This window comes from Lepisosteus platostomus, chromosome 14 (genome assembly GCF_059453375.1).
Source record: "Lepisosteus platostomus isolate fLepPlt1 chromosome 14, fLepPlt1.hap1, whole genome shotgun sequence".
Taxonomy (NCBI): Eukaryota; Metazoa; Chordata; class Actinopteri; order Semionotiformes; family Lepisosteidae; genus Lepisosteus; species Lepisosteus platostomus.
The window spans coordinates 24,586,747-24,595,263 of NC_142624.1; the positions used below are offsets into that span (position 1 = coordinate 24,586,747).

General features: G+C 37.2%; 1 protein-coding gene across 1 annotated transcript in view; it reads left to right on the forward strand.

Annotated features, from left to right (window-relative positions):
- Positions 1-7,921, forward strand: part of znf804a (zinc finger protein 804A) — a 72,183-nt gene extending 64,262 nt beyond the window's left edge. Inside the window, exons 3-4 of the mRNA XM_088605181.1 lie at positions 3,061-3,191; positions 3,433-7,921. Of these exons, the coding sequence (XP_088461307.1) occupies positions 3,061-3,191; positions 3,433-6,601 (3,300 nt within the window). The 3' untranslated portion in view covers positions 6,602-7,921. The remainder of the gene's footprint in view (positions 1-3,060; positions 3,192-3,432) is intronic.
- Positions 7,922-8,517: the final 596 nt, after the last annotated feature.

Below are 8,517 nucleotides of genomic sequence, written 5' to 3' on the forward strand. Positions count from 1 at the left end.
TTCAAATTATTCTTCTTAATACATAGAAATAATATTTGTCCAGAACAGTATAACTATCCCAGATGTTTTAAATGTAAACACAGACCTCATGGTGAAAATATTCAATCGTTATTGTTACACAAATTTGTGCTGCATGCTACAGCTTGAGCAATAATGATGAAAATTTAGAGTTGGAAAACATTTGTCAAGAAGAATGGAATTAAGACTATTTTAAGAGCATTCTCACGAGCACAAATATTCCAGAATGTGAAGATAAGGTATGTTTTTTCCAGCAAGACTGGGACAAACACATTTCATCCTGCATCCACAGTGACATACTGTACTGTTTAGCTCTACTGGAGCCTGGATTCAATTTTAGTTTGAGGCACATGGGTCTGTAGAGTTTGCATGTCAACGCCCTTTGTTTGCCTGGTTTTTGAAGTAATCTGATTACCTCTTACAGGCATGTAAGGCACTGTACAATATGTACATTACAGGTACAGTACAAGTAAAGAGATGCACATTATATTTGATTGGCTACACTCTATAGTTCCTTTTCTTGGGCGAGTCTCAAGGGGATTTCATGCCTGGGGAGAAGCAGGAAACATGAAACCAAATCGGCAAAATGGGCTAAATGGCTTCCTTCTATTTGTGTCCTCTATGGTGTTCTTATCCTCTCAGAAAATCACAATTTACTCTGATGCCAAATTTTACCCCACGTCACAACTGAAATATGTCATGGGCTGCAGTCTCTGGGCTGTTGCTAGTGAGTCACACTTTGAGCTGTTGCCTAGTTGTGATTATTAAATGGAACTTGACTAGTTGTTTTTTAAATTTGATTTTTAAAAATATTTCATGATTGTTTTTGCTTGCGATGAAATACGAAATTACTGTTTTCAGTTTCCCAAATCGTTGTTTTTTCTTGTTTCTTTTTTAGGATTATTAGGTGTTTATTGAGAGGTTTTTTACAAGGTGCTAAGGCTATCTTTTCATAATTATAATTTCATCTTCCAGTACAGTTAAATGGCAGAGTCATAGTATTTTAGCTGTCCTTTGGTATTAATATTGTATTTATATTTTTTTGTAGATCATTATAAAACTGTTGCATTATTAGGGACCAATACATGTTTAAGGTTAAACGCTTTTATTCTTTGCTATAAAACTGCTTATTCAAGTTTCTGATATCCAGTGAGAAAAATCCAATGACACAGCAGTAGCCATTAATTGGTGGCATGCAGAGAAATGGTATGGGAAAAGGCATTGATTGATAGCCCTGTAGGAGCTGCACAACAGCAGACAAATCACATGGCTGTGATATCATGGGTCAAACTTAGTGCAGGATGGGGGTGGGGTGGAGGCTGCCAAGTGACTCAATCGTTAAAGGCACTCGTTTGGTTCTGTGATCCAGGCATCTGGTTTCAGGTTTTACCAAGTTTCATCAAGGGTAGGGATGAATTATTTGACCAGAGTCCTGTCAGGTCCAGCCCCACATTACCTCCTGTGACCTGCTGGATGCTTGCAAGATTGTGGTGCCATAAGCAAGGGATGCCCCTCTTCTCCAGCCAGTGTCAAGATGCCTGTGGGAGCCTGAGTGGTCTGTAACATCTTAATAATTGAATGTGGTCCAAAGGTGGGCGAGTCTAAATTGTCTGCTTACACTTCTTATTTCACTCCACATGGGTCTGTGGGGCTTACAGCTGTAACCTGAGACATGAAAATACACATACAACATCAGAACACTGAGTGCAAATAGAATCACTGGCAACTTCAAGTAGCAGCATAAATGAATATACTTTTGTAATTGTGTAACCATTATCTTTATTGTTAAAGCACTTTGTGATCATTTTAGTATGATGTCGTCACACAGAACACTGTTATTATGTCTGTTATACCAGCACGCCTTTACAGGAAATAATGAGTAGAAATATTGTACCTGTCAAATAACTAGTAGAAATACTGGACCTGTAAGTTTTCACACAAATATAAAAATTAATTGTTTCATTCAGAAGTACAGAAAGTAAGTTAAACAATTCCACAATGTGTTGATACATACAGTATGAAAAGACATTATGTGATGTAGTAGCTCAGTATGTCTTAATGTGTCAAGGTTTTTTGATAGTTCTTGTGTAATAGATATGTGATGGTCCCAATAAATACTGAAATAAGAATTCGAATACCACATTTCCATGATAATGTAGCATATATTTTATTGTGCTGCTGTTGTGAAAGTATGTCAGATTGTTTTAATGAATTTTATAAAAAGCTGTACTCTGCAAAACCAGCACTGTGTTATGTCAGGATCCTTCCATACATGTGTCCTCTGTACCCATGAGGCTTCACACAAGACAAAAAAATACTGTTGGGGTTTCCACTGCTTTGTTTTATCTTTTAGATGTCTCATGTAAAATAACAGAAAGTGGAAATGGTCACTAAAAGTAACTGTAGCTGTTGCCACGGTTACAGTTTGATATGTTGCATCATTTCAGCTATCTGCAGTACATGATTAAACAGCTTTTGTGGGGACATCCTAGCATGCTTTTATAACTCTATGGTTTGCATACCATGCTGGTAAGGTGTAGAAAAATAATCCATGGAAACATGGTGTAATTCACACGAGTAATGTAGAGGGTACCACTTATGAACAACTTCTTTACAGATGACAGGGAAAAGACATATAATACCACTTTGAGATTCAAAACAGATAAGAAATAGAACTGGGAAGCCAAGTGTAAATGCTCATCTAATGGTATTATTTTAAATAAATTGGGCAATTTCATGCAATTGAGCAATCTCATTTGAAACTACTTTTCATTTATGTAGAAAATGGGTTTGATGAAGCATAACATTAGCATGTAAACACCTTTATTACCTTCTTTAATACTGAAGACATTCTAAATCGCAGCTGGTGTGTTTCTGAATGTCTCATAAAACTAGATAACTACCCTGAATAATGGATGGTTCTGAAAAAAGATTCTCTGTAAAGTGACTTTTAAAACACATTTTAAGGAAAATAAGCACACAAACTAACAATTCTTTATACATTTGGAGATCTAAAAAAAATTATCTCTTTTTTTTCAACAGAGACTTAAAGAACTGAAACACAGAGAGTTTGCCAGAAATGTTGCTTCTAAATCAAGAAAAGACGAAAAGAAGCAGGAAAAAGCTCTTAAACGTTTACATGAACTGGCAGAACAACGGAAAGAGGTTCAATGGTGGGTGCAGATCTTTTATGATGATTACTGAAAATACTTTAGAATTACTTTTTTATAGAATAGAGACTTGTCTATGTGTAGTTTTTAAATAGGAAACTTTTTAGGTTAGTGTTTAGTTTTAGCAATATTAAATTTGTCTAATTTTAAGAAAGTAAAACTCGTGGTTTATGAATGTTTTGACATTTTCTTCTGGATGTTTCTGTTTTATGTTTACATTAAGCCTTTTTTGTCTGTATCTCAGTGCTCCAGGAAGTGGACCAATGTTTAAGTCGACTACTGTGGCCGTGGAAGATAGCTTTAAGGAAATGTACAATGGAACCCATTCATTTGGTGATGGGAAAACAGAACACATCAAAGTGATTCCTCCATGTGGTGCAGGGGAAGTTAAGGACGCACCCCCTGTCCAGCTTGCCTGCCAGAGTGAACAATTTGAAGGACCACATGACAGCACAACAAAGAAACAAGGCTATGGACAAAAAATTGGGTTTTCCTTTTCATTTCCAAAGAAAGTGTCTGTCAAACTTGAATCATCTGCAGCTGTCTTCTGTGAGAACGCTGAGGAAGGATCAATGAAACTAAGCTTTAGACAGAAAAACAGGGTAGTTCTGAGTGACTGCAATATAGCCGGTACTCCTACACCAGTAAAAGGACAAAATAACAGGGAAGAAATTCACATCGCTGACGATCAACAGGAAAATTTCAGCGACAAAAGTGCCACTTCACAAGTCCAAAGGCCATATGATGTGTCTGTGACACCAAACAACACAGACCCCAATTCAAGTTTATGTACCTTTCTGATTTATCCCGAGGACACAGAAATCTCCTCTTCATCTGAATTGCCCACCTTTCCTGAAAATATAAGCAACAAAGAGATGGAACTTACAGAAACTTTGCCAGATTCTATTGAAAGCAGTGTCAGGGAATTTCAATCAGAAACTAGTGAACAGTTAGCAGAGAGATCAAAAATGGGCATAAACATTTCAGAGGAAAATGGGACTGAGGTTCTGAGTGTTTCACCGCTGAATGGTACTAAGATTCCTAGCTTAGAGCTGCATAGCTCAGAGTCCACTGAAAAAGTTACAAACCCCACAGATAAAAACCCATGTATATTTGTGAAGCCAAATAAACCTTTTTCCTCAGTCTTAAGTAAAGATGGGACAACTATACTTCAGTGGCCCTCAGAAATGTTGACTTTTACAAAAACAGAGCCCCCTTTATCCTACAGCTGTAATCCTCTTCATTTTGACTTTAAATCTTCAAGGTATAAAGCTGAATCAGAGAGTAACAAGGGAAAAGCAACTGAATCACATGCTGTTAAGCCAGCAGTAAAAGATCCCCTGACAGATGATAATTCTTGCGTTAGCACAGCTCTTAGGGGTACAGAAAAGCTCTCACATTGTGATAAGCACAGCACAAAGCCTTCAGATGGCTGTGGCTACAATCCTATGCAAAAAGATATTGATTTTGCAAAGCAAAATATCAATTTTCAGGAGCCAGGTGAATCTTTGCAAAGAAATAACAATCAGTCACATGAACGACACTCAAGCATAGATACTAGACAGAAAAAGCACAAACACTCTAGTAAGTGTTCAAAAAAGTGGAAAAAAAATTCAGACAAATCTTGGAAGCAGGACAGGCAAGACTACCGAACTTATAAAAGGAGGAGAAGGAGGAAAGCAATGTATCATCTTAATGAAACACAAAAGGCAAGAAACAAAAATGACATTGATACAGAGAAATATAAGCATTTCCCCAAACAGGGAAAGTGTATAGACGGATTAAATGACCAATTTGGAAGTGACAGTTCAGCAGAAGTTGAGCCATTAGAAGAGTCAAAGCAATCACATCAAAATCAAGAGCAAAATGGCAGTGGCAGTAACAAAGCGATGGATACAGCAAGAATGAAGACGAAAGCAGCAGGTAGCATAAATAGCACAGCAGGCACTGAAACATTTTTTAATGAAAGCTGCACTGATCATGAAGTGGTACTCAGGAGCAGTGAAAAAAATGTATATAATCCATCAACAGAGCAGATGAACACAACGGGACGCTGCACATATTGCTGTGATATGGCTTGCAAAGAAAAAACATGCATTATCCATGGAAGGTCAGATGAAGTGCCTCTAAGATGTGGAGAAGAAAACAACATACAACATACCCAATTCTTAAAAAGAAGACATGGGTGTCAAAATGAATTAGAAGAGCCAAGTTTGAAACGAAGGTTGTGCATGACATGTACTTCGTTGGGTAAAAGTTCCTGTGCTCTAAACAGACCTGGTGTTTATAAACAGAGTAGGAGAAGGAAAAGAAGGAGAAAAATTCATGCAGGGAATCAGAGTGTATGTTTTGAAAGTCTTTCTAGAAATTCTGCAATGGAAACAACTGAGTCTGAAAATGGAGTGACAACTGTTTTTCCAGAGGTTAATGGAAGCTCTGAAAGCTCCTTCAATCTCTTAACTGATAATTTTGAAAACAATGTGATCCAAGAAGTGGTTATGTACACTGAGTGTGTTAGTAATTCCACACCCTCTCAGGTTGTAAGCTCTTCCAACACCGATAGCACTTCACCCGAATCTTTGCTTGTGAAGCAAGCTGATCAAACAGAGAGCTCTACCTTTGTAACTGAGAGTAAAAACACAAGTCCAAATTATAATCAAAACGTAAGACCAGAAATAAGAAATGAGAACAGTTCTGAAAAAACACGTTTTGAAAAGCAGTCCTGCAAAGAAGTGATGCAGTTTAGAGGACAAGATTTAGAAACCGTCGCTCGCAGCCATTCATGTCAGTTCAGGCCTAACAGCCACTATCAGAAATGTCATCAGACTTTTCAATGTCAAGATGCAAAAATCAACTATGAGAGTGTGAGGTCAGCACAGATGACTGGGTCTTTCCCAGGCTCTTGCCAAAGTTTACTGCTTTCTTCGGAGGACATGGAGAAACACAAAACCCTGCACGTCCAAGCCCACAGGCAAGCGTTCCATGCCCAGAGGTTTCCTGCCATGTTGAAACCAATCCTTGCAGCTCCCCCCCTTCCTGTGTCACCTCCTGTTCTACATCCTGTGCACCTGCCCCAGCCCATGTCCTCTGCCTCCATCACGATCCAGCACACCATCTTCCAGCATCACACTGCTGCCATGGCAGCGGCGACATGTTCCTTCCTCCAGCCCCAACCTCAGATCGTTCAACAGGTCTTTCCGTTGCCTCGACCACCTCTGCCTCATTTGCCTTTAGGAGCAGAAATGTGCCCAGGTAGCCACCATCCCTTCATACCAGCTTCTCAGCTGCCAGTGGTGGCACCAGCTGCACTGCATCCGACCTCCCTGACCATCCACGCTTTACCACGCTCCGCAGTGTTTTCACCAATGCTTCCTTCACACCCAGCTGTCATTCCATTGCAATCTTTGTTCTAATATTAGATTTTAGAAATATTTGTCTACACCATTATTAGATTGTTTCAGGTTATTCAAAATGTATTTACATTTGTTTTCTTTTAAATTGATTTAATAGTTGCTATGCTATTTAGTATTACAGATTAATTCCAAGCCCTAAAGTATTAGTCACATTTAATGTGTTTTTGTTTTGCTGCAGTTAATGGAGGTAATACTAGGGCAACAAAAGAGAAAGATGTTTTAAAACGGTCTATAATGTTAAAAAATGTTTCTTTTGTAACCAGATTTCATTATGCACAATGACATTGTCATTTCTTTATATTTTTACTAATAAAGAACTAAAATGGAAATTGCAGGTGAATGAAGTGCAATGCAAATAGCAAGTAACAGACATGTTTCTATCATAGATAGTGGTATGGTATTGTCCTACATTTCAGTGTTACATTGTCATATTACAGTATTTGTAAATAAAAGTGAATTTTAGAATACTATGATTTTTGTCTTTATCTACAATAAAAAAATTTTAGGGCAGAAAAATTCAATATTTTCCACCTGTGCATAGTTATTTTACAGGGTGTTTTCATTTGTAAGTGGTTGTTAACTTAACTGTTTTCAAGTTCACAAAAACACGTAGTCATACACAATATATTGCCTTATTACATGGACACGTATTTTCATATTCTGTAAATGTATCTCTCTGAAAACTTGCTTTTTAAACAATACAGTCACCTGGCAGCTTTTTATTTTGGAAATGTTAAAACAAAATGCCAAACTGCAGGATATTATCTGACTATTTTAAGAATCAGATCTGCTCTGTTCCTGATCGTGTTGTTTGTGGAATGCTCAATGCAGTTATGCGCTTTATGCAATGATACTGCAATGTATTAGGCCTATATGCCAAAATATTAGTATTCTTGGAATGTTGTTTGCCCACTGATTGGCACCTCAGGGTGCTAATTCCATTGCTATATACAAGGAGGATATTTTTATAAAAACAGCATGAAGTGACCAAGTGGCTTTATAATATAAATCCTCAAAATAACACTGTACATTAATTACCAGCCCTGTTTATGGATTCATGACCGTGTACTTGATATAAAAGACTGAAAGACACTCAGCATTAATGTATGTATGTACTCAACTGAAATTGCTGTAACATGAAAATTTGTACATGTTGTACATCTGATGTATTTTTAATCTCCCTGTAAAATTTATTGTAAAATATGTTACTGTTTTTATTGTGTAGGGTACCTTGTATGTACTGAATATTTAGATAAAACAGAATAATTATGTTTTATACTTAAATTTATCAACATGATAATAAAAAAATATGTCAATGGATGTTGTCCTGAGTAAAACTAAAATAAATAGCAGCATACACCTTCTAAGAGGCTTTGTAGAAGTCATCTCAGTTCATAAACACACAAATGCAAAAAAAGAGAATTGGAGAACACATTTGCTGACTACTGGTATGGTATCATTTTGTATTAGAGGGCACAGAAAACGTTGAAAAGACAAAATGATGGCATTTGTGCTTTAATATTATGATACATCAGATAGTTGCAGGGCAACATAACAACAAAGATATTCAGGCAGGATAATTCATGCAAATAGTTGTTTGTTAAATCTTACATTCCTGGGCTTTGGGCCTGCCCTTGTACTCAAGGCAGCTTCACCCTCACAGCTTGATGTTTAATACACAGCAATCCATTAGCAATCCACTGGCAGGAGGCAAAATGCTGACATGCCCCTTAATTGGATCCAGGTAAAAAATTACATGGAGGCTAGCAGGGAGTTTAATTCATATACACTGCACCTCTCATCATAATGTGTTTATTCATTAAATATTTCCAAGTTACTCATCTGGCAGTGTGATCATACAGTATATGTCAAAAATGAAAAGTGAACTGAATGTATGTACACATGCAGCCACTCAG